The sequence below is a fragment of the Cuculus canorus genome, chromosome 19, assembly GCF_017976375.1.
Source record: "Cuculus canorus isolate bCucCan1 chromosome 19, bCucCan1.pri, whole genome shotgun sequence".
NCBI classification, from domain to species: domain Eukaryota; kingdom Metazoa; phylum Chordata; class Aves; order Cuculiformes; family Cuculidae; genus Cuculus; species Cuculus canorus.
Genome location: NC_071419.1, coordinates 3,094,831 through 3,120,756, shown reverse-complemented (window position 1 = coordinate 3,120,756; position 25,926 = coordinate 3,094,831). Strand labels below are relative to the sequence as shown.

Below are 25,926 nucleotides of genomic sequence, written 5' to 3'. Positions count from 1 at the left end.
CCCTCACACAGAGGGACGCAGCAGCCGGGGCCGCTCATCCCTCCGTGCGCAGGGTTTATCTTTGGGGAACATCTCAGCCAGTGATGAGGAGCAGAAATGTGTCGCACCTGCTACCACAGCGCTGTGTGATCGTGTTTGAGTGATTTCTTAGGCTAAAAATGACCCTGGTGGAGCAGGACTGTGGTGCCGGCAGGGGCACAGGGCTATCCCCGCGCTGCTCAGCCCTGTGGGTCACTGTGTGGTTTCCTTTCCTTTGGGATCTGTGGGTGCCCTGGGTTGGGTGCGGGTCTGGAGTGCCCCTCCAGCTCCACTGCGCCTCCTCTTGTGCCTCAGTTTCCTCTTTAGTAAGGGATGGGGGGAGACAAAAAAAGGCCCGTGTTGTGATGAGAAGCAGGAGTCAGCGCTGGAGGCTGCGGTTTTGCAAGTCAGTGCAGGCCCCTTGACTAGGGATGCCTTTGTTCCCAACACCTCTTTCATCTTCCTCTTCTCAACCCAGCGTGGCCAGGGCAGAGCCTTGCGATTGCCAAACCTGCCGTGCCGAGATGCGGTGTGGGGTCGGACCTGGGGAGGCAGGTTCCTGGGGTGCCTCGGTGCCCCTCGGGGGTGATCCCACTGACGGCGTGTCTCGCCCCTGCCAGGTGCAGCAGTGCCTACGTGGGCGAGCGATGCCAGCTGCCCAACCCCTGCTTGAGCTCCCCCTGCAAGAACGCCGGCACCTGCACCCCGGTTGTGCGCGGCAGCACCGTAGACTACACCTGCACCTGCCGCCTGGGCTTCACCGACGAGCTCTGCCTGACGCCCCGCAACAACGTCTGCCTCAGCAACCCCTGCCGCAACGGGGGTACCTGCGAGCTGCTGACGCTCAGCGAGTACAAGTGCCGCTGCCCGCCAGGGTGGTCAGGTGAGGCAATGCCACCGTGCTGTGTGGGGACATGGGGACAGGGGCAGCCTGCTCCAGGGGTTGCTCTTGGAAAACCTCTATGGATGGAGAGGGGTTGTGCCTCTCATTTCAGTGTGTTTGGGTGGAGCGAGGTCTGCAAATGTGAGCTTGGGAGGGTCCTAGGCTGAGCTGCAAGCCTCATGCAGGGGGGAAGGGTACTATAGCAGCAGAGGTGGGGGGAATTAGTGAACCCAGCCCCAAAGCCAGGTCGGCACCTCAACACAAAGATTGCTCCCACTGAGTGATTTGCATCCTCATGTTCCCTCCCTGCCCTTCCCAGGCAAAACCTGCCAGCAGGCTGACCCCTGTGCCTCCAACCCCTGTGCCAACGGGGGGAAGTGCGTCCCCTTTGATGCCCACTACATCTGCCGCTGCACCGATGGCTTCCACGGCGCCAACTGCAAGCAGGATGTGAACGAGTGCAGCATCATACCGTTCGTCTGCAAGAACGGCGGGACCTGCACCAACGAGGTGGGCACCTACCAGTGCTCCTGCAAGCCAGCGTTCACCGGGCTGAACTGCGAGCATCCCTACGTGCCCTGCAACCCCTCGCCCTGCCAGAACGGAGGGACGTGCCGCCAGATCGGAGACACCACCTACGACTGCACGTGCCTGCCAGGTAGGGGCTGCCTCCGAGTGGGGTGATGGGGACCAGGGGCCCTCCTGCAGCCCCTTTGCCCTCCCTGCTAAACAAGTCGTGCTTAATCTTCTCCCAAATTATGGCTCTGGGAGGGACAAAAATGAGAGGCTCTGGGTTTGCTGTGTCACATGTGTTTGGGAAGATGTTGGGCAGCAATGCCTGAAGAGGAGAGGTCATCTGGGGGCTTTTTATACTTAGTGATTCACCAAAATAGCTCTTCCAAAACAAGTGTTTCAGCAGAGGCCCCTGTGCGGATGCTCATATTCCAGAATAAGAGTGCCTTTTTCCGCTTTAGCTTAATCCATTTCCAGAATGGAATAATTAGCCCAGAATAGCTGTTTTGGAAAGTTTCCGAGTGCGAACAGAGTTGGGGAAAGGAGACCCTCTCCGTGCTCGATGCTGCTCCCTCCGGCAAGCACCAGAGCTGAATTACCCAGCTGAGATACAGCCTCTGAAATGAAGGGCTCTTGCAGGATGGGGCCCAGCAGGGGCTGTCCCAGGAGCTCAGCACCCTGTAAGGGATCTTGGCGCTCCCTGTGCTGGAGGAAAGGCTGTGGAAGGGCCCCCTGACCCTGGCAAGCCCTTTCGCATCTGCCCTCAGCCAGCGATCTGCAGCACAGTCAGGGCAGGGAGCAGAAGGGGCTGAGCGTGGCGCCAGCTCCCCGCATCCCTGCACCCGCTGGAGCAATGAAACGGCGGAGTTTCCTGCCGGTGGGTGGCTGGCATAGCCCTGAGCCACGCTGCTGCTCGGTGCAGCCCCACGCTCAGGGCAGGCTGTGTTTGCTGGGGACAAGAACCGTGTCTCACCCGAGCCAGCCGCGCTCGCCTGCTGCAGCAGACGCGGAAGGGACGCATCCGCCCTGTCCCCTGGAAGGAAGCTGTGGGCAGCACTAAGCTCCCTGAGAAGTCTCTCGTGGGGTTACTTTGATCTCATCTGGTCACCCGTAGCCCTGCAGGGGTTGGGACAGGAGGAGGGGTGAGTGGCTTCTCTATTCTGCACTCTGGGCAGTGCTTGGCATTACCGTGGGGAGCTCCACCTCCCTCTGCTGCAGCTCCTGCCCCACCACCGGTGGGAACGTGGCATCAGGGTGGGGATGGGGTCTCCCAGCTGGCACAGATGTACCCCCATCCTGCTGGCAGCCCAGCCTGGCGCGGGGGGAAGCTGTGCGATCCTGTGGGGCAGCATAGAGCATCTCGTCTTGATCTCTGACACAGGCTCAGAGGTTCAGTCCCCTTCGCTAAGCTTTTGGCTGCAATAACTCAGGAGACTCGTTAACCATGCAAAATGTGCAGGATCTCCTGCATCCCCTCCGTGGCTGCTCACCCAGACTGGAGCAGAGCTCCTGTCCTTAGGGATAGCGAGGCATTGGGGCTGACAGGGCAAGCACTGACGGGAAGGAAGCCTTTCCTTCCAGGATGAGCCGGTGCAGCCAGGAGCTCCCAGGGGCGATGCTCTGTGGAGCAGCTCCAAGTCCTTGCCCAGCATTGCTGCAGGGCTGGGCAGGTGGAGAGGGCAGGAGGAGCGGTGGTGGCCCTGCCCTGCTGTTCTGCTGACAAGGCACTTTCCCCAGAGCAGCCCAAGCATCGGGCACGTCTGGGTGAGGGATGGCCCTGGGGGAGCATCCCTGCTGCGGGGGGGAAACGGGATCAGCGCTTTTACACCCAGCTGCGGCTTCGTGGGCTGCTTCCAGGAGATTTGCATGCTGCAGGAGCTGGTTCGTCTCCCATGGAGTGGCACAGCAGGTTCTCTGCTCCGATGGGACGAGGGGGGAGTCTCTCGGCACCACCACCATCCAGCACAGCTCGCTGCAGGAGCTGCATCGGCTCGGGCGGAGGCAGGAGGGGCTGGTTCTCATGATAAGAGGGTGATTGATACGCTGGTATGCAGCGCAGCAGACCTGAAACAATGTCCTCTTTTCATTCCCGGAGAGGCCCGACTGTACCGGGTTTCTTCAAGTTAAACTAATCTCAGTTGTTTTATCATACCATCGCTGCAGAATGTAACCCTGAGTTTAAAGTAATTGCAGTACTAATTACTCATTGGGATGGTTCAAAATGAGTTAATCCTGGTATCTAGGACATTGCCAGTTATTGCTGTTCAGTCTCAGCCCAGCTGCTTAATAATGAGGCGCAAATCAACGTCGTCTGCTTTGGACTCCTACCAGCAATCGTAAATAGCTGTTGGTGCTCCTCGTGTGATGGGGAAGAGGCAAACATGGCTCTTTGGAGGGAGAAAAGAGAAGAAACCTGGCTGGGTCAGGGTCTGGGGTCCCACAAAGGATGAGCCTGGGTACCCAGACCTTTCCCCGCAGAGGTGATGCAGCGAGCTGCCTGTGCAGGGGAGCAGCCTGGCCTGGACCTGCAGAACACCTTGAGGAGTTTGGGGGAGCTGCAGGTGTAGGTTGGCACCGTGGGGAGCTGCCGTAGGCTGGCATTGCCACCCTGACCCTGAGCACCTGGGAAGGCTGGTGCTTGTCGGCAGCTGGGTCAGGGCTTTGGGGGTCTTAATGCCGCTCTTAACCCAAGTGGCGGCTGGAGGGGAGCAGGATGGCTGAGCAGATGCCCTGAGAAGAACCTGGCCGTGTCATTCCTGCTGCAGATGCTGCAGGGAGAGGCTGGGGGCGGCATGGTTTCCATGTGTGCCACTATTGAGTGGAGGCAATAACCTCTCTGCAGGAGAGGTGGGCTGGGATTCACCCAGCGCGGCATGATGCAGCAAGGCTCACCCTGAAAGGGCCTCAGTTTCCCCTCCAGGGGAAGCGCTGCTTCTGAGCCTCTTCACATGTGAAATTAAAAGCTGGTGATTCAGCACCGAGTGCTGCAAACCTTTGTGGGAGCAGACACAGCTCATCTTGGCTTGCTGTGGAGCTGGATCCTCCGCCACTCGGGGCAGGCGCCTCCAGAGCTGGGGGCTTTGGCAGGCAAGCCCTGCACTAGGGATGCCCCTGCCTTGCACAGGGGAAGTTGCTGCTGCTCACCAGGCTCCAGAGATGGTTTCCTGGCAGAGATACCTGTGCGGCAGAACCAAGCCCCAGCAGAGGCAGGACAGAGCTGGGGATGAAATCGTGTGGCTGCCTTCAAAGCCGAGCTGGGAGTGCCTGGGGCATGTTTGGCACCCGATAACGAGCAACCTGCCATCGGTAGGGCTTTGCGGGGAGCTGCGGCAGTGGCACGGCTGGTTGATCGGTCGGCATCACAGGAGACTTCTCCTCTGCACAGGGTTCACAGGCCAGAACTGTGAGGAGAACATCAATGACTGTCCAGGCAACAACTGCAAGAATGGAGGCACCTGCGTGGACGGCGTCAACACCTACAACTGCCAGTGCCCGCCCGAGTGGACAGGTAATGGGGCTGGCAGCAAGAGTGGCACAGGATGGGGCTGGGAGGATGAATCACGCCCCAGGCGATGCCTGGGACCGGGCAGGGAGAGCCAGCCTGCCTCGCAGCGATGATCACAGAGCGTGCAGGAGCTGGGCAGCACCAGCCTCATGAAGGTGCCCTGTCCCCTGGCAGGTCAGTACTGCACCGAGGACGTGGACGAGTGTCAATTGATGCCCAACGCTTGCCAGAATGGGGGCACCTGCCACAACAACCACGGCAGCTACAACTGCGTCTGCGTCAACGGCTGGACGGGCGAGGACTGCAGTGAGAACATCGACGACTGCGCCATGGCTGCCTGCTTCCATGGGGCCACCTGCCATGACCGGGTGGCCTCCTTCTACTGCGAGTGCCCCCATGGCCGCACAGGTGAGGCCCCATCCTATCTTGCCCCCTGCTCATAGTGCATTGTGGCGACTCCCCGCATGTCCCCTGGCTCCTAACTGAGGTCTTGGCACCTGACAACTTGTTTGCCCCATCACCCTTGACATGCTCCTGCCTTTTGCTGCCCAGGTTTGCTGTGCCACCTGGATGACGCCTGCATCAGCAACCCCTGCAATGAGGGCTCCAACTGTGACACCAACCCAGTCAATGGCAAAGCCATCTGCACGTGTCCTTCAGGGTACATGGGGCCGGCCTGCAACCAGGATGTGGACGAGTGCTCGCTGGGTGAGTGCCGGGGCTGGGCTCGCGCAGGCGGCAGCGGAGCAGCTGGGGAAAGTGCCAGTGCCACCAGGAGTTCGCAGCAGGCCAGGAGCATCTCCTGTGAGCTGCATTAGATTCATACAATAGTTTAGGTTGGAAAGACCTTTAAGATCAAGTCCAACCCTTACCCAACACTGCTGAGTCCACCACTAAACCATGTCCCTAAGCACCACGCCTATACACCTTTTAAGTACCTCCAGGGATGGTGGCTCAACCACTTCCCTGAGCAGCGAGTTCCAATGCTTGACAACCCTTTCAATGAAGTAGTATTTCCTAGTATCCAATCTAAATCTCCCCTGGTGCAATTTGAAGCCATTTCATAGAATCATAACTCATTAAAGTTGGAAGAGACTTCTAAGATCATACAGTCCAGCCGTCAGCCCAACAATTTCCTCTCATCCTATCGCTTGTTACTTGGGAGAAGAGACTGACACCTATGTTGCTACACCCTCCTTTCAGGTAGTTTTAGAGAGTGACTTGTGTGTTGCAGGAGCCAATCCTTGTGAACACGCCGGGAAATGCATCAACACCCAGGGGTCCTTCCAGTGCCAGTGCCTACAGGGCTACTCAGGCCCTCGCTGTGAGATGGACGTCAACGAGTGCCTCTCCAACCCCTGCCAGAACGATGCCACGTGCCTGGATCAGATCGGGGAGTTCCAGTGCATCTGCATGCCCGGTGGGTGGCGAGCCCTGCAGACCCCTGTGTTGGGGCTGGACGCGGGTGGCAGGAGGGCTCTGGGTACCCTGAGCTTCAACCCAGTGTTGGTTTGGATGAGGAGCCACAGGAGCTGTGGGTGCCTGGGAACAGAACTGAAAAGGAAGAGCTTGGTAAACATTGCACGGTCTCCCACAGGAATAAGGGGACAGGAGGTGAGAGTTGGGCACCGTCAGCCCTGCTCTGGATGACTCCTTTTGCTGACCTTCATGGCTAGGATCAAGCCAAGGGCGGGGAGGTCTGGGGTGGGCAACCATGGAGTAGTTTATGCGTCAGGTCCCACCGCCTGTAGCACAGCTCTTGAGCTGCTCTCGTAAAGACAAGAGGACCAAATATGCCCTGGTGTAACCTGCCCGTCCTGCTGTTCCCATGCCGGGATGCTGATGGTGTGCCGGGTCTCTCCGCAGGTTATGAAGGGGTTTACTGTGAGATCAACACGGACGAGTGCGCCAGCAGCCCATGCCTGCACAACGGCAACTGCCTCGACAAGATCAACGAGTTCCACTGCGAGTGCCCCACGGGTACGCGGCATCCACCCCACTGTGTCCCACTGCCACCACAGTGGAAACAAAGCCGTGATGCATCCCAGCTCGAGCCAGAGAGGAGCTGAAAATGAGCTCCTTAGAGACCGGAGCTCCGCAAAACGGGGAGAGGGGGCTGAGCACCTCTCACCGCTTTTTGGTGGGACGTTCCCCTATTGCGACGATGCTGCTTAGGGTCCAGCAGCCCATGGGAGAGGGGAAGGAGGATTAAACCCCACGGCTTTGCACTTGAAAAGGCCCCTCTTTGGGAAGGAGGGTTGGGGGCTGCCGGGGGCCGCACCAGCAGCTTTGAATGCAGTGTCAAAGTCACGGGGTGGAGCGGAGAATGGGGAGACGGTTAATCTGTGAAAGGAGGTTTTGAAGTTCAGAGACTTTGCTCCTCTAGAGATGTAAATAAGATGCTCTCAATGGCTGGTCGCAGTCCTGCATTCAGGGCCCCCAGCAGCCATCCCCATGGAAACCCTGCGCCCCGGCCGGGATGTGGGGGGGCTGGCGGGATCTACCCGCCGGTGGGGGAGAGGCTGGTGGGTCCGACCACTGCACAGGGACTGACGTGACTTCTCCCTTCATTCCAGGCTTCAACGGGCACCTGTGCCAATTTGACATCGACGAGTGCGCCAGCACCCCCTGCAAGAACGGCGCCAAGTGCGTGGACGGCCCCAACACCTACAGCTGCGAGTGCACCGAAGGTGAGGGCTCCTGGGGGGCTCGGGGATCCCACTTTACTTGGCAGGAACAAGCCACCTTCTCCCTCATGCTGTGCCATAAAACCACCCTGCCGAATTACGAACAAGTGCCCGTGTTCCTGAGCACTCATCCCTGAACCCCCAAGCAGCAGCATCGGTTCCTGGTGCCGTGACTCCCATGTGGCGGGATTGTCCCTTTCCCAAGCGTCGGCGGCGCAAAATGAGCCTCGCTGCCCACCGGCCATGGAACCAGGCATAACGAACGCAGTGCTCATTAGGTGTGGCCCCGCAGCAGCCGTCCCGCCGTGCTCCTCGCCGCGGCGGCAGGCGGCAGCGAGGGGGACGGCAGGAAGGAAGGAATAAAGCTGCCTCTATGGGGACGCAAGGTGCAGGGCTGCAGGGGCTCGCCGACCGAAACCCAAGGAGCGGTTACACAAAATGATGACTTGAGCCCTGGTGGCAAACAGTGGCTCTTTTGTGGAGCAGCTCCCGCCAGAAATCTTCCAGCTGAATGGCCTCTAATTAGTGTCTTGCTAATGCCAAGCCCCGATGAAAAGCTGCTATGTGGGCTTGGCGGGGTCTAGTCAAAGCTGTACTTTGTCCTCAGCTCTCCACCCCCAGCTCGGTAGGGAGGGAGCCGGCCAGGAGAATAGGATCTGCCGAGGGGGGTTATTATTCGGGGTGCCTGCGGCTGGCCCCCCCTGCACACTCCGGGACGAGCCGCAGGCGAGCGCGGGGCCCCGCTCCTGAGCCGAGCTGCCTTAATGCGGGTCATTGTGCGCCCCAGAACAAAGCCTGCGAGCTGGGGTCTGACCGGCCCCACCAACGGAGTTCTGGGGTGCTCCCCTACTCCCAGGGGTCCCAAGGCTCCTGGTGGGGTGGGTGGGCAGGTCGTGTTACCCTAATGCACAGCTCCACACCTGGCTGTGGTGGGAAGGGGTGACCCCCATTCCAACCCTGCATCTCCTATCATCACCCCATGTCCCTCATCCCAACCCCATATCTCCCATCATCATCCCATGTCCCTCATCCCAACCGCATATCTCCCATCATCATCCCATGTCCCCCATCCCAACCCCATATCTCCCATCATCATCCCATGTCCCCCATCCCAACCCCATATCTCCCATCATCATCCCATGTCCCCCATCCCAACCCCATATCTCCCATCATCATCCCATGTCCCTCATCCCAACCCTATATCTCCCATCATCATCTCATGTCCCCCATCCTGACCCTGTGTCCCCTCCACCGGTGACAGGTTTCTCGGGCGCTCACTGCGAGATCGACATCAATGAGTGCGACCCTGACCCGTGCCATTACGGGACCTGCAAGGACAGCATCGCCTCCTTCACCTGCTTCTGCCAGCCTGGCTACACGGGCCACCGCTGCGACATCAACATCAATGAGTGCCAGAGCCAGCCCTGCAAAAACGGAGGCACCTGCCAGGACAGGAACAATGCCTACAACTGCCTTTGCCTCAAAGGGACCACGGGTGAGCAGAAAGGAACCTTGGGGAGCTCCGTGGGTCAGCTGTGCCGGCCCGTCCCCAAGTTGGCCCTGGGCTACCACCAGCAGCCACCCTAGTGCTGGGACCAGCCTGGGGCATCATCGGTGAGGGCGAGTTCTCCTGGGTCGGTGCCCAGCACTCGTGGGAGCTGGGGAGTCGCCTGTGGTGTAGGCGCTTAGTTGTGGAGCAGCGTCAACAGTCGCTGCCGATGGGCTTCGTTTTGCCTTGTCGGTGGGACTGGGGACCTCCTAACAGCACCGTTCTCCTCCCCAGGGCCCAACTGCGAGATCAATCTGGACGACTGCGCCAGTAACCCCTGCGACTACGGCAAGTGCATCGACAAGATCAACGGCTACGAGTGCACCTGCGAGCCAGGGTACACAGGTGAGAGCAGGGCACAGCAGCCACCGCGGCACCCTGGGGACCTGGTCCAGATCCAGCCTCGTGACGGGGAGCCCTGGGATGTCCCCTCTGCCCGAGGAGGTGCAAGGATGCTTGCAGCTGGCGGTGCCCCGTGCAGCTGTGCGGAGAGTGCGGCGAGGTGGGAAGAGGCTGCTATCCTATCCAGCTCGCCAGAGGCTTTACACCCTCTGGTGCTCCTGCTTTTTCAGAAGGGTGACCCTGGCTCAGGCCTAAATCAAAGGGGTGTCTGATGCTGCGAATTCTACTCCCGCTGCACCCACTCCCATGGGTATCAGGTTGCCGCCTTGTCCGACTGGTTTGTTTGATCGCAGAGGGCTTTGATGGGAACAGCTCCCGCCTCTCCCCACTCCCACAGCCCCTTGTCCTCCTGCTCACCAGGAGCCACAATAAAGCCTGGCTTTGTCAGCCACGGCAGGTAGGGTTACAGGCTGAAACTGGCTCCCTTCGTTATTCCCTCCTGGACCAAACGAGCCCATGCACAGCCTCTTCCCAGTCACTTTTAATTAAGGCAGGCAGGTGATGTAGGGGTGTGATGTGACCCTACCCGGAGAGCAGCCCGCTCCTACGTGGCCGGCACACGTGTGCCTGGAGATTGGAGCCTCTGGCAGCCATTCCCGAGTGGCTGGAGGTGGGACATGCCCAGTGGGTGCCCCACGGGAGGTAGCGTGCACCCGATGTGCCATGGAGTAACGTTTCCTTGCCCCCCCACCCCCCCTTTTCCCAGGGCGCATGTGCAACATCAACATCGACGAGTGTGCCAGCAACCCCTGCCACAACGGGGGCACGTGCAAGGATGGCATCAACGGCTTTACCTGCCTCTGCCCCGAGGGCTTCCATGACCCCAAGTGCCTGTCTGAAGTGAACGAGTGCAACAGCAACCCTTGCATCCATGGGAAATGCCACGATGGGCTGAATGGGTAGGCTGGAGGATGTGGGGGCTGCGGGGGGCTGCCGGGACACCCAGCAAAGTCAGGTTTAGAGGCAGGGTGAGCAGCCGTCCCCTGTGCCGGTGCTTCTCCAGGCTTTGTGCCCTTTTCAGGAGAAGTTTCCCTTCACGGGCACAATTAGGAGTCGAGGTTTGCTGCGTAAAAGATGCTCAGTGTAGCCAGGAGGGCCAGGCTGGACCGGATCCTGTGATTTATGTCCCAATTTTTCCCCAAAGCTACAGGTGTGACTGTGACCCAGGCTGGAGTGGGACAAACTGTGACATTAACAATAACGAGTGTGAATCCAATCCCTGCATGAACGGTGGCACCTGCAAGGACATGACCAGCGGCTACGTCTGCACCTGCAGGGAAGGCTTCAGCGGTAAGAGCACAGCCAGGGACACTGCCCTGTCCCCTCCATGGGTGGGTGTCCCCCTGATGCCAGGTTCGCTAAAGGTTTCGCTGTGGGGATGGTTGGAGATGGCGTGCTTAGGTTTGGCTGGGAGATGGGGCAGTTCAGCCAGCCTGGGGACCTTCAGCAGAGTTTGGGGGCCCGTGGCTGGAGCTGAGAGCAGGAGGCTTTTCCAGGGCGATGGCTGGGCCACCGCTGTTGTCATCGCATCCCCGCTGTACCCACGGCCCCCTCCCACCAGCACACCTTCATCACAGCTGCTTTTATCTATTTTTTCTTAACTCAGGGCCCAACTGCCAGACCAATATCAACGAATGTGCTTCCAACCCCTGCCTGAACCAGGGCACGTGCATCGATGATGTCGCCGGCTACACCTGCAACTGCCTCCTGCCCTACACAGGTGAGAGGGAGCCCGCTGTGTCCCCAGGCCCTCAGCAGACCTCTGCAGGGCTGCTGCTTCAGCTGTGACAGCAAATCGATCCCACGCAAGCAGCACCGAACACAAAGGCTTCCCTCGCACTGCCCTACCATGGGGCTGCCCACGGCCACGGCTCCACCTCCCTGTGTCATGAGGCAGCCAGAGGAAGTTTGGAGGAGATTTGGGAAGGGGCCAGCCAGAGCTTCCTCCATCCTCCTCCTCCTCTTCCTCCTCCTCCTGGAGGGCACTGAGGTGGTGGCTCAGCCTGGACCCAGAGCAGCAGCACCCGGCAGCCGCCCCACTCACACCCCACCGCCTTGAGGGGTTGGTGCTGCCGGTGGCTCCGTTCTCCTGCCGTGATGCTCACACTGGAAAAAACGAGCCGAGGCCGAGGGGCCGGGGTATTCTGCTGAGCCAATTCCTGTTTGCCGGCCTCCCGCTTCCGCTCGCGCAGAGCAGCAGCCGGTGCACAATTGCAGGAAGCCGTGAGCTGTTTCCTGCCCTCGGCAGTGGCCATAGAAACCCCGGGGAGGACGGGGACGGGGCAGGCGGGGAGGGGAAGGCTCTGGAAAATAGCAAAGGCCAGTTCAGGAGATACTGGCTGACAGGGAAGATAAGGGTTTGGAGGGAACGTGTCCCTTGGCTGGATGTAAACAGGAAAAGCGGCTGAGGGGGAGAGGAGGGAGCGCGAGTGGGAAAGACACCCCAAGTGGTGCTTCCATGCCAAAGGAAGTGTGCGGTGCTTTAGTGCAGCCCAGATTGCCAAGGCTTAAAGATTCATGGGGGGGGCTGGAGTTATGGGGGTCCAGGGATGGAGAAGATGGACCTAGCTGGACTGCCCCAGGGCCATGGGGAAGCCCAGAGCCTGCCCCAGGGCCAGCAGCAGCCAGGGCAGGGCATGGGGTAGCACGGTCTTGGGCCATCTGTCGTTTCGGAGGGGGTGTCAGAGAGTATTTGTGCCTGTGTAGGAGCCACCTGTGAGGACGTGCTGGCCCCCTGTGCTGGCAGCCCCTGCAAGAACGGCGGCGAGTGCCAGGAGTCAGAAGACTACAAGAGCTTCTCCTGCAGTTGCCCCCCTGGCTGGCAAGGTAGGGGCATGGCCCGTCTTGGGGTTCAGCACACACCCCTCTCCTCAACTGCTCGAGGAGTGAAAGAAAGGGGAGGGAGTGAAGCTGAGAAGCAGTGGCAGTGGCTGCCTGCGTGCCCTGCCGAACGAGGGCAGCCCTGCACAGTGCTCAGCTGTGGAGAGGGTCCTGATCTGCCCCATGGGACATGACCATCGCCCACACCCCTTGGTGAGGGTGGTTTGCTGGGAGGGTTCCCACCCTGATGTGAGCGGTGTCCAAAACATCATTGTCCTCTCAGGGGCTTTAGCCACCACCTGCAGCCCACACGATCCCCGTCCCGCTCTGTCCTGCAGGTCAGACCTGTGAGATCGACATCAATGAGTGCGTGAAGAACCCCTGTCGCAATGGGGCCACGTGCCAGAACACCAACGGGAGCTACCGCTGCGCGTGCAGAACCGGCTTCACCGGCCGCAACTGCGACACCGACATCGATGACTGCAAACCCAGTAAGAGCAGGGGCCGCTCGGCGGGCTGCGCTCACCCTCACCCTGAGCTGTTGGCTTTGTTGCCCTTCCTGGGGCTGGATCCTCTTCCCCGTGCATGGGTGAGCCCCGGCTGCTGCTTTAGCCTGGGCCGTGCTGCAAGCCCTGCAGGGGCTTTTGGGCCACCTCAAGCGCATCACAGTTGAGCTGCTTCAGTCCGAGGCCAGATGGGAGCTGGGAAGGGGTTCTGAGAAAGAGTAAGAGGTGCCCAGTCCTCCAGTGGGGCTGGGCTGGACTCTGCCTGGTCTGCAGGCTCCATCCAATCCCTCCACGCAACCAGGGAGCGTGTGCAGGGCCAGGGCTGTGAGGCAACTCCCAGGCAGGGCTGCCGCACCAGGGCTGGACCCACTGCATCCTCACGTGCGTGTCCCTTTTCTCCAGATCCATGCCACAACGGTGGCTCCTGCACTGATGGCGTCGGCATGTTCTTCTGCGAGTGCCTGGCTGGTTTCCGTGGGCCCAAGTGCGAGGAGGACATCAATGAGTGCGCCAGCAACCCCTGCAAGAACGGTGCCAACTGCACTGACTGTGTCAACAGCTACACCTGCACCTGCCCCTCCGGCTTCAGCGGAATCCACTGCGAGAACAACACGCCAGACTGCACGGAGAGGTACAGCCCGGCGCATCTCCTGCCACAGCCTTTGTTAGGGCTGGAGCAAGGGGCTGAGGTCCCTGCACTGCCCCGTAGCCCTGGGCCAGTTTGTGGGTGCTTTGGAGGGGAGCACGGCCAGCAGTGACTGACTGTGTGATGTCTGTGTTCCCAGCTCTTGCTTCAACGGTGGGACCTGTGTAGATGGCATCAACACCTTCACCTGCCTCTGTCCGGCTGGCTTCACAGGCAGCTACTGCGAGCATGACATTAATGAGTGCGACTCCAAGCCGTGCCTGAACGGGGGCACTTGTCAGGACAGCTACGGGACGTACAAGTGCACTTGTCCCCAGGGATACACCGGGCTCAACTGCCAGGTAGAGGAGCCTTGGGCTGTCGACGGCTGATCCCAGTGTCTGTCTGTGTCTGCTGGCTGTGGGGATTTGGGGGTCACTGCAATCTCCACGCCTGCAGAAGCACTACTGGGTCCTGACCCCAACTTCTTGCTCTGCTCCCCCTAGAACTTGGTGCGTTGGTGTGACTCCTCTCCCTGCAAAAACGGAGGCAAGTGCTGGCAGACCAACAACCTGTACCGCTGCGAGTGCAACAGCGGATGGACAGGGCTTTACTGCGATGTCCCCAGTGTCTCCTGCGAGGTGGCTGCGAAGCAGCAAGGTCAGTCTCCGCCATGTGTACGGCCTCACAGGGCCAGGATAGGGTCCCCAGGTGTCCCACGTGCTGGGCTGTGAGCAGGGACACGCTCAGTTCTCTTGGTGGGGAGCTTTGGCTCAACCAGAGCGCTCTCAAGAACTGCTGTATGTGCACCCCTGGAGGCTGCAGTCCTGGCTGTGATCTGGGTGGGATGTGCGATGTCCGAGTCGTGGCTCTGCGATGCATAAATGTCACTGATGTCCGTGTGTCTCATTCTGCTCTCCCTGGCAGGTATCGATGTAGCGCATCTCTGCAGGAATTCGGGGCTCTGTGTGGACACTGGCAACACTCACTTCTGCCGCTGCCAGGCTGGCTACACGGGCAGCTACTGCGAAGAGCAGGTGGACGAGTGCTCCCCCAACCCCTGCCAGAACGGAGCCACCTGCACTGACTACCTGGGAGGCTACTCCTGCGAGGTGAGTGCTGCAGGGAGCAGAAATAAACAGGGAGAAAGCACCGGTTCCTGCCTTTCTGCTGCCCAAGTTGCTGCCCCAGCTTCAGGCTGGCTCACTGCCCTTTACCGGATTGGAGGCTGAAGTGCTGGCCGTGCTTCCGCAGCCGTGTGGGAACCGAGTGAACCTCTCTGATAGTTCCACTCTTCCCTCCTTGCAGTGTGTGGCTGGTTATCATGGAGTTAACTGCTCAGAGGAGATCAATGAGTGCTTGTCCCACCCATGCCAGAATGGAGGAACCTGCATCGATCTCATCAATACCTACAAATGCTCCTGCCCCAGAGGAACTCAAGGTAAATTAATTCCCCAGGCTGGGGCATTAGTGGGCTGAGTGCAGATATCCTCGGTATCTGCTCATTAGCTGCTCGGGCTAGCAGAAGCAAACGCAACGGTAGAGGTTTGCGGTTGTTTGTGAGCTTAGCCATCAAGGCCATGCAACCTTGGACGTGAGCTGCGCGGTGCCGCGTGCCTCCTGCCAGAGCGGCGGCTCAGACTGCCATTGAGTTGGTCAGGCTCAGCCCCTTCGCAGGGAAGGCTCACACAAGGGACCAGCGAGCACCCCGATACTGTTTGATGAGCTGTGTGGGTTGTTCCCCCATTTCTCTAGGGGTGCACTGTGAGATCAATGTGGATGACTGCAGCCCTTTCTTTGATCCCGTCACCCTGGGCCCCAAGTGCTTTAACAATGGCAAGTGCACGGATCGGGTAGGTGGCTACAGCTGCATCTGCCCCCCTGGCTTTGTAGGGGAGCGCTGCGAGGGAGACGTCAACGAGTGCCTGTCCAACCCCTGCGATGCCCGCGGCACCCAGAACTGCGTGCAGCGGGTCAATGACTACAAATGCGAGTGCCGACCTGGCTATGCAGGTGAGCACCGCATCCCCGCTGCTCCCGGCACGCAGCCCTGCGGTCCCCAACCCCGCCAAGCATCTCACACACCTTTCTCTGCTCCTCACACTCTCCTCTCCCCTGACAGGCCGTCGCTGCGACACTGTGGTAGATGGTTGTAAAGGCAAACCTTGCCGGAATGGTGGAACTTGTGCAGTTGCCAGCAATACTGGCCGCGGCTTCATCTGCAAATGCCCCCCGGTAGGTACCTGCTCCTCCCCGGCTCTGAGCAGGGGATGTGGCAAGGGCTCTGCAAGTCAGCTCCTTCCACAGAGGAGCAGCCAAGGAGACAGTTTAGCCCTGAGGCTTCCCCAGCTGGGACAGCCACGGGTGAGCATGAAGAGGGAGATGCTTTGCTGTGGGTGCTCGCTGGAAGGAGGTGCATCCTTGGATGCTATGGGATGCACTTGTCCCCAGGGATATACCAGGCTCAGCTGCCGAGTAGAGGAGCCTTAGGCTGTCCGCTGCTGACCCCTCACTTCCTTGGAGGCTAGGTTAGGGTCAGGGAGAAGGAAGTGGCTCAGCCCCGCAGGTACAACGCTCAGCTCTGTAGGACAGACTCGTGCCTGGTTGACCATTATTTGCTCTGCTTAAAGATGGAGCAGACAGCTATAGAGAAGAGCTCCTTTCGTTTTGGAGGGAATGCTCTAAAAGCGTTTACATGGCAGGTTATTCTTGCCCATCATTGGTTTCAAAGAATTTGCCAGAGCCGTGCCCTAGGTACATCTGCCTGGTTCACTGGGTTTGTGCCGTTTCCCAGAACATACGTGTGTGTTAGGCTGCTCGCGGGACACCCTCAGCGATTCTGACTCCTTGCTGTCACCTCCCTAGGGATTCGTGGGTGCCACCTGCGAGAACGACTCCCGCAGCTGTGGGAACCTGCACTGCCTGAACGGTGGCACCTGCACCTCCATCCACAAGAGCTCCAAGTGCACGTGCACACCAGCCTTCACGGGGCCCGAGTGCCAGTACCCAGCCAGAAGCCCCTGCACATCCAACCCCTGCTACAACGGGGGCACCTGCGAGTTCTTCAGCGATGCCGCCCCCTACTACCGGTGCAACTGCCCGGCCAACTTCAACGGCCTCAACTGCCACATCCTTGATTTTGATTTCCAAGGTGGGATTGGGCAGGATATCATCCCACCTAAAATCGAGGAGAAGTGTGAGATTGCAGTTTGTGCGGGGTATGCCGGCAACAAGATCTGCGATGGGAAATGCAACAACCACGCCTGCGGCTGGGACGGGGGCGACTGCTCCCTCAATTTCAACGACCCCTGGAAGAACTGCTCCCAGTCTCTGCAGTGCTGGAAGTACTTCAACGATGGCAAGTGTGACTCTCAGTGCAATAATGCTGGCTGCCTCTACGATGGATTTGACTGCCAGAAATATGAAGGGCAGTGCAAGTAAGTGACTTGCTCATTGACCCTTAGAGCAGCTTCCCAGTATTTAAAGGGGCTGCAGGAAAGCTGGGGAGGGGCTCTCTGTCAGGGAGTGCAGGGACAGAACAAGGGGGAATGGGTTTAAGCTGAAAGAGGGCAGATTGAGATGAGATATCAGGAAGAAATGTTTTGCTGTGAGGGTGGGGAGGCCCTGGCCCAGGTTGCCCAGAGCAGTGGTGGCTGCTGCATCCCTGGAAGGGTTCAAGGCCAGGTTGGATGGGGCTTGGAGCCCCTGATCCAGTGGGAGGTGTCCCTGTCCATGGCAGGAGTGGAACTGGATGATCATTAAGGTCCCTTCCAACCCAAACCATCCTATGATTTTAAAGCCATGCTCTCTGTAGTGATCACCTGGGAGTATTTTCTGGTTGCCTCTGCTAAAGCTAAGTGCAGGCCAGTTATTCGCTCTACGTTCTGTTCTGCTGCCTATGGGGCTGCAACTCAACCAACACCACTTCCCTGGGGTCTTACTGAGTTTAAATACGCCTGAGAGCTCTCTGGTTTTGGCTTCCATGTCCTTGCCTGTACCACACCATAGAAGAAAATTCCCCAACTCACAGTAGTAACACGGTGACTGTCAGGGTAGGGAGACCCCAGATGGAAGAGTAGCCAGAAAATGCGATGATGTTAACATCCAGGCATTTATCAAACATTGTCTTTGGCAACAGCTAGAACTTCATCCCAGATTCCTGGACAAACTCTGGCTTGACTAACTGTTCTGTGTGCCCATGTCTTCTCTGAGTCACTGTAATTTGTCCCTGTTTCTGGCATCTAAATTGCAATTTTTAATGGAACAGATGCTGTCTTACACCTGCAGAGGTGAATGCTTCACATCATTGCAGGAAACAGTCGCCTTCTACGTAAACTGGCCAAGTGTCTATCAAGACGAAGAATATTTATATAAAAGTGAGGTCCTTGTGGACCGCTGCGTGTTTTCTCAGCAGACAGGTGATATGCGCAGTACTTGGTCTAATTCATTCTTCTGCCTTTCTTTCTCTTCTGCCCAGCCCTCTGTACGATCAGTACTGCAAAGACCACTTCTCCGATGGCCACTGTGACCAGGGCTGCAATAATTTTGAGTGCGAATGGGATGGTCTGGACTGTGCGAACAACATGCCAGAGAAGCTTGCCGATGGCACACTGGTGGTGGTGGTCCTCATTACTCCCGAGAACCTGAAGAACAACTCTTTCAACTTCCTGCGGGAGCTGAGCCGTGTGCTGCACACCAACGTGGTCTTCAAGAAGAACTCCAAGGGAGAATATATGATCTTCCCATACTACGGCAATGAGGAGGAGCTGAAAAAGCATTACATCAAGAGGTCAACAGAGGACTGGTCAGACATGTCTAGCGCTGTCATCAACAAAGTAAAGAGCAGCCTCTACTCCAGAGCTGGCAGAAGGCAGAAGAGAGAGCTCGATCAGATGGACATCAGAGGGTAAGGGGGGACCAATCCTCTTTCACCGAGCAGCTTTTTTTCTGTGTTGATAATAGTAACACGCTATAAAGGGAAGGATGTCGGCCAGATAATTGTATTTAGACATTGCTTTCTGTGTGAACAGAAACCGGATTTTGCTCTCATGCGGGAAAAGCGAGTGATCGCTCAGGAATCCCTGATACAATGCTGCACCGACTCTCACGATTGAAGGAGTCCTGTGTATTGTTGGGAGCCGGGGCTGGGCTGGGTGGGACCTGGAAGCAGAGGCTGGCCTGACCGACTGTCTGACTTCAGGAAGTCATTAAGTTAAGCCTCAGTTTCTCCCTGGGAAATGCTTTCTAGAGCTTTGTTGTGAAACTCAATTACTGCAAACTGTGTTTGGTATAAACTTATAGATCTAACCTTCTCCCTCTCTGTGGGCTCGATCAAAAGCCACCGAAAGCAAAGGAGTTTGAAAAGATCCAAAGGCTCCCAAACCACATTAAATTTAAGATACTGTAGTGCCTGGGTAATTTTAAAGTGTTGTCAAGCAGAGAATCCCTTCCATTCCTGTTGATAAGGAGTTGGATTTCGCAATATTCATTGAGGCAAATCCAATGAACCATGAGCATGAGCTGCAGGGCTTGGGCCACAGGGAAGCAAGGAGATGGGTTCCCACCTTCCAGCTCCCACTGATGGGAGTTAAGGAGGGAAGGGGGACAGGGCTCACCTGTCTTCTCCATGTGATCATTGCTCCATGGTTTATTGACTCTTCTCTCACACAGATCTATCGTCTACTTGGAAATTGATAACCGCCAGTGCATCCAGTCATCATCCCAGTGCTTCCAGAGTGCAACCGATGTGGCAGCATTCCTGGGTGCCTTGGCCTCCCTTGGCAACCTGAACATACCCTACAAAATAGAAGCCGTTAAAAGTGAGTATGGCTGAGGAGGAGAGAGAGCGAAAACTTGCAGCCTTCTCCATGTTCAGTTCTCTGTCAGCTGGCTGCATCTGAGCACAGTCTGGTTTTAATAACCTTGCATCCAGGGTTGTTTTCTTTAAGTCTGTTCTTTAAAAAAAAAAAATTGCAAAAAAAAGTTTATTATTTTTGCTTATTCCGGGTTTATTTCAAAATCATTATCACTATAAAAGTTATATAAAAAATAAAAGAAAAAGCAAACCCAACCGGCTCCGATCAATCAGTGACATGCGAGGAGTTGAAGTTTGTATCTTGAAAATCCCCCCTAAATCCTTTTGTCTTAACAGCTCAATGCGAGTGCAATGATTTGAAGTTTGCTAATCCTTTTCCTTAAAGGAGAAAAAAGTGAAGCTGTCTCCTGATGCAGGCTGGCTTGTGCAGCCGAGAATTTGCCGATAGTTTGCAATTCTGATTAATAGCGTATAAAATGACCTTATTTTTGGAGGGGGCTTATTTAGATCAGACTTAGGTACCTCTATTAACTAATTTTCCTCCATTTCCACTCTGTCACTGGTTTGCTATGCAGCTTAATGTCTCAGCATCTCTTTGTGCCCCACTGTTTTGTAGGTGAAACAGCTGAGCCCACGAAGAACTCCCAGCTGTATCCTATGTACGTGGTGGGGGCTTTGCTGCTCTTGCTTGCTTTCATTGGAGTGGGAGTACTGGTGTCTCGTAAGCGGCGCAGAGAGCATGGGCAGCTCTGGTTCCCAGAAGGCTTCAAGGTGACAGAGTCGAGCAAGAAGAAGCGACGAGAACCACTGGGGGAGGATTCTGTTGGACTGAAGTGAGTAATTTGCTTGCTAACCCGTTAAACACAGCACAGCGGGGCTGCTCAGGGCTCTTCTGAGAGAACCCATCGGGTTTTGCTTCTCTGAGTGCATCGGGTTGGTGTAGCGGGGAGGAGAAAAATCAGGTTTCTTAAAGTTCTGCATGGGGAAAACCGCGTTCCCATCTGGAGGAGGTTTTATAATGCTTCGTGGTCTGTGTGCACTAGGTAAAAAAAGAAAGGCAACCTGAGGGGAACCTCCTGGAAATTGCCTTGTTGATTCTTCTTTCGGTTTGTGTGTGTAGATAAACACAGTCCATCGCAGGAGCTAGATGGTTTTTATGGTTTTATTTTTACAGACCGCTCAAAAATGCTTCGGACGGAACGCTGATGGATGACAACCAAAATGAGTGGGGCGATGAGGAGACCTTGGACACCAAGAAGTTCAGGGTAAGCTCACGGCCACATTCCCTGTCTGAGCTGCAAGCAGTCACTCTCTGGGCTTTGTCAGGCTCCTAGCGGGGCGCTGCGGAAAGCAGCAGAGCAGAGGGAACCTCGGGGGCTCTCTACGTCGCTCCTGTCGGCTCCTTTGCAAACCTGCATGTGACAAACACACCTCTGAGATTTGCAGAGCTTCCCACGCTAGAGCTCAGCCCCTTTCTCCCTCCCTGCTTCACGCTCTTTGCTCGGTGCTCATCGCCCGCTGTCGTTTCTCAGTTCGAGGAGCAGGCGATGCTGCCTGACACGGACGATCAGACGGATCACAGGCAGTGGACCCAGCAGCACCTGGATGCTGCTGACCTGCGCATATCCTCCATGGCGCCTACTCCACCACAGGGGGAAATCGATGCGGACTGTATGGATGTCAATGTCAGAGGTCCTGGTAAGGTGGACTCCTTTCACTTCTGTGCTGTTTGTCAGCTAATCTCAATTCCTCCCCTGCAGATGAGCAGTCCCAGGCAGCCCTGCCTGGCTCCATTCCTAGTAACAGTCGCTGCTGGGTGTTCTGCGTCGCGTGGTTGCTCGTGTGTGATTTAGAGATAGACCCTGATGCATCTTGCTTTCCATGAGATCTCTTTTGTTTATCACTGAGATGGAAATCGGAAAATACACAAGAAGGACCTTTTAAGTCACCCAGCTTATCTCTCTGCCACTCCTGGATTCCTCCACTCCCACCAAACCGCACATTTCACAATTTTCTTTTCACTTTTTTAACTATTCTAACAGTTAATAGGCTTTTAAGTTATGGCAAACATTTGGTCCTCTCCACATCTGTGAAATTGTCCTCTGAAATAATGAAAATACTTAAGGCTGCGCTGTACCGTACTCAAGTTTGCTTTGAGCAACCTTCCTTATAAATTACTCCCTTACACGTTAGTGCACAAGCTAGCAGATGAAATAAGAAAAGCAGCGAGTGGTGAGATACCACTAAGGAATTTCAGATCCGTATCAGAGGAAGGATATTTGTGTTTGATGTTTAGAACCAGACAGGAACTCAGTCTTGATGCACCCACGAGAATAAGCGTCTGTTGCAGGCAGAGCCGCCTGCATTAGAGTAAAAAGCCTTTTTTCACCGAGTTCCCCTGTGCTTTTCAGATGGCTTCACCCCCTTGATGATCGCCTCCTGCAGCGGAGGAGGGCTGGAGACGGGCAATAGCGAAGAAGAAGACGATGCTCCTGCCGTCATCTCAGATTTCATTTACCAAGGCGCCAGCTTACACAACCAGACTGACCGCACTGGCGAGACGGCGCTTCACCTGGCTGCCAGGTACTCCCGCTCAGACGCTGCCAAGCGCCTGCTGGAAGCCAGCGCTGATGCCAACATCCAGGATAACATGGGCAGGACACCCCTCCACGCTGCCGTCTCTGCCGATGCCCAAGGAGTCTTCCAGGTAATTGGTCATTTCGCCACTGGTCTTGGGGTATTTGGAGGAAGTGCTGGTGCTCCATGAAGAGTCGGGCACACGACTGAACTTACGGCAGGGCCTCCTGCTGGCCCTGGCAAGGTGGAGCTCTTGAAAACTCAAGCCTCTGTTGTCTCAGGGCAGAGCACAGCAAAACAGCAACCCCATGGTTGCCCTCCAGGTCCACCTTCCTGGACTGGAAGCATGGACTGGAGGGACCAGCATCTGGAAAGGTGTTTACTGGTACATGGAGTGTCTGCTGCCTGTCCTTCCTAACGGTTGTGTTTCCTGCGCTTTGATCCAGATCCTGATTAGAAACAGGGCAACCGATCTCGATGCCCGAATGCACGATGGGACCACTCCTCTGATCTTGGCCGCTCGCTTGGCCGTGGAGGGCATGCTGGATGATCTCATCAACTGCCACGCAGACGTCAATGCTGTGGATGATCTAGGTAACTAAAACCTGGGCTCTCTCACAGGTGGAGGGAAAGAGCTGCTTGCAGTTACTCTTACCACTCACTAATGTGTGTTTTATGGTCTTTCTTCCTCCACAGGCAAGTCGGCACTGCACTGGGCAGCTGCTGTGAACAACGTTGAAGCCGCAGTGGTCCTCTTGAAGAACGGTGCCAATAAGGACATGCAGAACAATAAGGTAAGAGTCTCCTGGGGTGACATAGGCAAGGAAAGAAACATTTGGGGAGTCTGTTAAAGGGTCATTTTTGCCTAAAATAAAACACTGTCTGGCATCGAGACTCTGATTTGATTGTTCTGCTGTGTGTGAAGTGTTGGATTTAACCTGAGAAGCATTGTGGGATTTGGTCCTACAGGTGATGTTGAGGGGCTGTGCAGTGCTTGGTGAGCAGTATGATACGGTGTTCGTGTGGCCGTCTCACATGTTCTGGGTCACTCGTAAGGTTTCTGGCTTGATAGCAGTGTAAGGACATAGCTCAGCACAGTAGGAACAAGCAGCAAAACCTCACCAGAGGAGACATCTCTACTACTCAGCTGCATGGTGTTGGGTTTGGACCTTGGGATAGCGTTAACCGGGTGAAACCACGGACTTAGCCCTAACCATCTTTGCTGGATTTCTAGGAGGAGACTCCACTGTTCCTCGCAGCTAGAGAAGGGAGCTATGAAACTGCCAAGGTCCTGCTGGAGCATTTTGCCAACCGTGACATCACGGACCACATGGACCGGCTCCCACGGGACATCGCCCAGGAGCGCATGCACCACGACATCGTGAGGCTGCTGGACGAGTACAACCTGGTGCGGAGCCCACCACTGCACAACGGCCCACTGGGAGCACCCACGCTGTCCCCACCGCTCTGCTCTCCCAACAGCTACATCGGCAACCTGAAACCTACTGTCCAGGGCAAGAAGGCCAGGAAGCCAAGTACCAAGGGCCTGAGCTGCAACGGCAAGGATGCCAAAGACCTCAAAGCCCGGAGGAAAAAGTCACAAGATGGAAAAGGATGTCTGCTTGACAACTCCAGTGTGTTGTCTCCAGTGGACTCCCTGGAATCGCCCCATGGGTACCTGTCGGATGTTGCCTCTCCTCCGCTGATGACATCTCCATTTCAGCAGTCCCCTTCCATGCCTCTGAATCATCTGCCAGGTATGCCTGATGCCCACATGAGCATCAATCACCTCAACATGGCGGGGAAGCAGGATATGGCCATGGGAAGCTCCAGCAGGATGGCCTTCGACGCGGTGCCACCACGTCTTTCTCACCTCCCCGTCTCCAGCCCCAGCACAGTGATGAGCAACGCGCCGATGAATTTCTCCGTCGGCGGAGCGGCCGGGCTGAACGGGCAGTGTGACTGGCTCACCCGGCTGCAGAACGGCATGGTCCAGAGTCAGTACAACCCCATGAGAGGCAACCTGCAACCAGGGGCGCACCAGCAGACGCAAAACCTTCAACACGGCATGATGACCTCCCTGCACAACGGCTTGCCCACCACAAGCTTGTCGCAGATGATGAGCTACCAGGCCATGCCCAACACTCGGCTGGCTTCCCAGCCTCACCTGATGCAGAGCCAGCAGCTCCAGCAGATGCAGCAGCAGCAGCTCCAGCAGCCCAACATGCAGCCGCAGCAGCAGCCGCAGCAACCCCAGCAGCAGCCGCAGCAGCAGCAGCCGCAGCAGCATCACAATCCCAGCTCCAATGCGAGCGGCCACATGGGCCAAAATTTCCTCAGTACGGAGCTGAGCCAGCCCGACATGCAGCCGGTGAGCAGCAGTACCATGGCAGTCCACACCATCCTGCCTCAAGATTCCCAGCTGCTGCCCACGTCTCTGCCATCCTCCCTCGCCCAGCCCATGACCACCACGCAGTTCCTAACTCCACCTTCCCAGCACAGTTATTCCTCCCCCTTGGACAACACCCCCAGCCACCAGCTCCAGGTGCCCGACCACCCTTTCCTAACGCCGTCGCCGGAGTCGCCGGACCAGTGGTCCAGCTCATCTCCTCACTCCAACGTGTCCGACTGGTCCGAGGGCATCTCCAGCCCTCCCACGAGTATGCAGTCGCAGATGGGACACATCCCCGAAGCCTTCAAGTAAAAGACGGTGTTTCAGAGACGCTGGCGCTCAGTGGGAGTTAGAAGCTCGAGGGAGTTCTTTTTTAAAAGGACGTTGGATGCTTTTATTAAAGGATCCTTTTTAAATATGTTTTTATAAAAAAAAAAAAAAAAGACAAATGAATTCATCTTTTTTTAAGTATTTATTTATGTACTTTTTATTTTACATGAAAACACTGCCTTTTTATTTATATGTTCTATTGTTAAGAACTCAATGTGGGACACCAATTGTGTTTCCAGAAATCAAAAAATTAGGTTTTAATAGGACATTCTCTTTTGTTTAGGGGGGGTTCATTGTGTTTGATTTGAGAGGAAATGTTTATGTAAAGCTATAAGCAGCGATTTGTGATTCTGAAATGCCATTAATTTATTTTTTTTTTCTCTTTCAACTCAGAAAGAGAGGTGAGAAAGAAAAGGGGAAAGAAGAATTGACTAAAAATGCCACTCCTAAGGGGGGAAAAAAAAATAAGTATGGATAGATTTTTGAAATGTACTTTAAAATGTTTCCTTTGCTGTTATATCTGAGAGGACATTTTATGGTGCCAGTCATGAATCTACCTTTAAATTTCAGTATTATATAGTTGTACATTTGCCTTGATAATAGAAATTTTTGTTCTCGTTTGTTTTTATATATATATATAAAAATATATATATTTAAATGATTTTTATGATATAAAAAAAAAATCAGCGTTATAGGCCTGTAAGAACAGGTTCTAAGCTAAAAAAAAATACCCCTGCAAAACATGAATACTGTCCCCCACCAAAACCGAGTGTATTTGCCAATTTGTAAGAGAATAAGCCCATAACTATGGAGCGTATCCAAACCCATAACCGTGGAGTTTATACACAAAGGAGGTTTAATTTTGCTTTGAATATCTTTACTGTTGGTTGTTTTTTTTTTTTTGGTTTGTTTTCGTGTTTGCCTTTGAGTAACTGTTTAAGAAAGAAATGCCAATATAAACTTGTAAACCGCATCCTTATTTTAAGGATGGTCTGCCTGGTTGGAAGAAGGGCGCGTCTATTAATGCAGACAACCTGAGTGAGACCACAAAGCATTAGAACGCTGCCGCCACCGAGCGCTCGCCCCGCTCCAGCTCCTGCGCTGGGCTTGGGGGATGCTGGAACAGGAGGGCGAAGGGCAGCCCAGGCTCTGCTGGGAACCGGTAACACTTTGTTCTTGTTAGCCTGGAGTGATGCATCTTTTTTTATATTGATGTACACTCGCTCTGTGTATCATGTAAAATATAGTATAAGCCTGTGGCAGATTTAATGTTTGTAAATACCTTTTGTTGGGGTTTTTTTGGG

At 55.9% G+C, this 25,926-nt stretch overlaps 1 protein-coding gene across 2 annotated transcripts in view; it reads left to right on the top strand.

Annotated features, from left to right (window-relative positions):
• Positions 1–25,559, top strand: part of NOTCH1 (notch receptor 1) — a 45,271-nt gene extending 19,712 nt beyond the window's left edge. Inside the window, exons 3-34 of one of the 2 annotated variants that reach the window (XM_054084060.1) lie at positions 639–901; positions 1,221–1,559; positions 4,800–4,922; positions 5,094–5,327; positions 5,472–5,627; positions 6,154–6,339; positions 6,786–6,899; positions 7,496–7,609; positions 8,868–9,101; positions 9,390–9,500; positions 10,264–10,456; positions 10,702–10,847; positions 11,164–11,277; positions 12,264–12,383; positions 12,716–12,868; positions 13,286–13,514; positions 13,669–13,870; positions 14,015–14,168; positions 14,436–14,620; positions 14,817–14,949; positions 15,402–15,521; positions 15,631–15,743; positions 16,374–16,945; positions 17,986–18,414; positions 19,179–19,327; positions 19,940–20,156; positions 20,498–20,588; positions 20,856–21,021; positions 21,735–22,030; positions 22,347–22,494; positions 22,597–22,694; positions 23,135–25,559. In XM_054084060.1, the coding sequence (XP_053940035.1) occupies positions 639–901; positions 1,221–1,559; positions 4,800–4,922; positions 5,094–5,327; positions 5,472–5,627; positions 6,154–6,339; positions 6,786–6,899; positions 7,496–7,609; positions 8,868–9,101; positions 9,390–9,500; positions 10,264–10,456; positions 10,702–10,847; positions 11,164–11,277; positions 12,264–12,383; positions 12,716–12,868; positions 13,286–13,514; positions 13,669–13,870; positions 14,015–14,168; positions 14,436–14,620; positions 14,817–14,949; positions 15,402–15,521; positions 15,631–15,743; positions 16,374–16,945; positions 17,986–18,414; positions 19,179–19,327; positions 19,940–20,156; positions 20,498–20,588; positions 20,856–21,021; positions 21,735–22,030; positions 22,347–22,494; positions 22,597–22,694; positions 23,135–24,604 (7,372 nt within the window). In that variant the 3' untranslated portion in view covers positions 24,605–25,559. Of the gene's footprint in view, positions 1–638; positions 902–1,220; positions 1,560–4,799; positions 4,923–5,093; positions 5,328–5,471; positions 5,628–6,153; positions 6,340–6,785; positions 6,900–7,495; positions 7,610–8,867; positions 9,102–9,389; positions 9,501–10,263; positions 10,457–10,701; positions 10,848–11,163; positions 11,278–12,263; positions 12,384–12,715; positions 12,869–13,285; positions 13,515–13,668; positions 13,871–14,014; positions 14,169–14,435; positions 14,621–14,816; positions 14,950–15,263; positions 15,522–15,630; positions 15,744–16,373; positions 16,946–17,985; positions 18,415–19,178; positions 19,328–19,939; positions 20,157–20,497; positions 20,589–20,855; positions 21,022–21,734; positions 22,031–22,346; positions 22,495–22,596; positions 22,695–23,134 lie in introns of both variants that reach the window. The other variant, XM_054084059.1, reaches the window with a different exon arrangement.
• The last annotated feature ends 367 nt before the right edge of the window (positions 25,560–25,926 follow it).